Source organism: Quercus suber, unplaced genomic scaffold (assembly GCF_002906115.3).
Source record: "Quercus suber isolate HL8 unplaced genomic scaffold, Cork oak 2.0 scaffold_54, whole genome shotgun sequence".
In the NCBI taxonomy this organism is placed as follows: domain Eukaryota; kingdom Viridiplantae; phylum Streptophyta; class Magnoliopsida; order Fagales; family Fagaceae; genus Quercus; species Quercus suber.
In genome coordinates this window covers 563-2,421 of record NW_027069519.1, presented here as the reverse complement: position 1 = coordinate 2,421, position 1,859 = coordinate 563, and the positions used below count along the sequence as shown (strand labels likewise).

Here is a 1,859-nt window from a genome sequence, read left to right as displayed (position 1 = left end):
TAGACTACATCCCAATTCTCATAAGATTGGGGCAGAGCTAAACAAACTTAAGACTTGGGAATTGTCATCACTTTCGTCAACAATTCCTTTGGGAGCCAAAACCATGCAAATGGGTTTGGTTAGGCTTGCAGAATTGTATAATTGTGTTGAGGAGCTAATTCACACCCCACTCACCGAACAAGCTCTTCACAATCATCATGGAAAGCTAGTAGAAGAAGCACTAGATTTGTCTTTAGGATTGCTAGATGCATGTGGCACTGCAAGAGACTTATTTTGATCATGAAGGAACATGTGCAAGAACTTCAATCGGCGCTACGTAGGAGAGGTGGAGAATCAAGAATTGAAAGCAATATTAATGATTATATCTGCTTTAGAAAGAAGGTTAAAAAGGATGTTGTCAAGTCCCTTGGAGCATTGAAGAGACTAGAAAGCCATATGGGGTCCTTTACCCAGTTGGATGGAGATAGTTATTTACATGTGGTGATTAAAGTGCTTAGAGAATTAAGCACCATCACTATCTCTTTCTTTAGGTCTCTCATGTTGTTTCTGTCAAGGCCAGCAATGAATACCTCTAGGGGATGGTCACTGATAAAGAAATTGGTGTCCACAGGGTCCATAAAATCTGAGACAAGCCACAAGGTTTTCAATGAGGTAGAGAGTGTTGATCATGCTCTCTATTACCTCCATGGACAGATCCCAAAAAATGATACCAAGGTTCATGTGCAATTGACTCAGAAGAGATTAGAAAAACTTGATGATGGCATCAGAAGTATTGAGTCTGGATTGGATGGTCTATTCAGGTGCCTAATCCAACATAGAGTGTCCCTGTTAAATATAACATCCTGAAGATATTGGAGCTTTGTAAATTAAATTTAATGCAATTCAAAAAAGTGCAGTTTAGTTTTTTCACCTTCATTTTTGCAGTGTAGATGCATGATTAACAATTTATTTTATGGCCATTGTTTATAGCTCTACCTTTTTATTTATTTATTTTTTTTTATTTTTTTTTTTTTGTCTTCTTACAATAAGTAGAGATGGAGGGAAAGATAAATGTAGAACTTTAAGTGATAAAAGATATTCATTTATGGAAATAATCATGTTGATGGATTGAAAATTTAATGGATAATTAGAGAAAATGAAAAATACAAATTTTGACAAAAATGAATATGCTTTAGCACTTTATTATTTTAAAAAGAAATAATAAAAAAGGTAAAGTAGAAAAAAATAACTAGGTCACTCCAACTTTTCTTTGTACACAATTTATTTCATAACTTTCTGTGCTGACAAATCTTGGTGGGTGTATAATTAATCATTTTTACATAGATTCATAACTAATTTTATTTCTACATAATGAAGTTGTAGAACGAAATGGTCGTTATACGTGGTCTAAACTTTGTCATGTTAATTTTTATACGGAGACAAGTAAATTGGGTTATAAGGTTTGGTACTTTGGTCAAATGTTCAACAGAAACTATTAAAAAAAATTTCTACAGGTCCGTGAATAACTTATTAATATGTAATGAATAAATATAAGTTTGTCAAAACGTAGCTATATTGTTGTAACTCCGATGTCAATGCAGTTATATTTCCCTGAATTAATTTTAGCAATGATTATTAGCCATAGATCAAAGAAATAAACTCTACCTTGAATATGTATATATGCATCAAGTTAATTTGATCAACTTTTTTTTATTGTCGATTAATTAAAAAAAATTTTGAATGCAGACAAAATTCCACACAAATAATTGAGCACCTTAATGATTTTAATATTATACAACGAAATACTAAATTAATGTTTATTGCTTGTCAAAGGCCTTGTATTTGAATTGGTATCTCCTCATGTACAAAGTGTTTAGGAG

At 32.3% G+C, this 1,859-nt stretch overlaps 1 protein-coding gene across 1 annotated transcript; it reads left to right on the top strand.

Moving 5' to 3' along the window:
• Window positions 1–279: 279 nt before the first annotated feature.
• Window positions 280–800, top strand: LOC136066990 (uncharacterized; the record flags this gene model as incomplete). Its single annotated transcript, XM_065772143.1, has 1 exon — window positions 280–800. A coding segment is annotated over exon 1 (521 nt), but the record flags the coding sequence as incomplete, so codon positions are not given.
• Window positions 801–1,859: the final 1,059 nt, after the last annotated feature.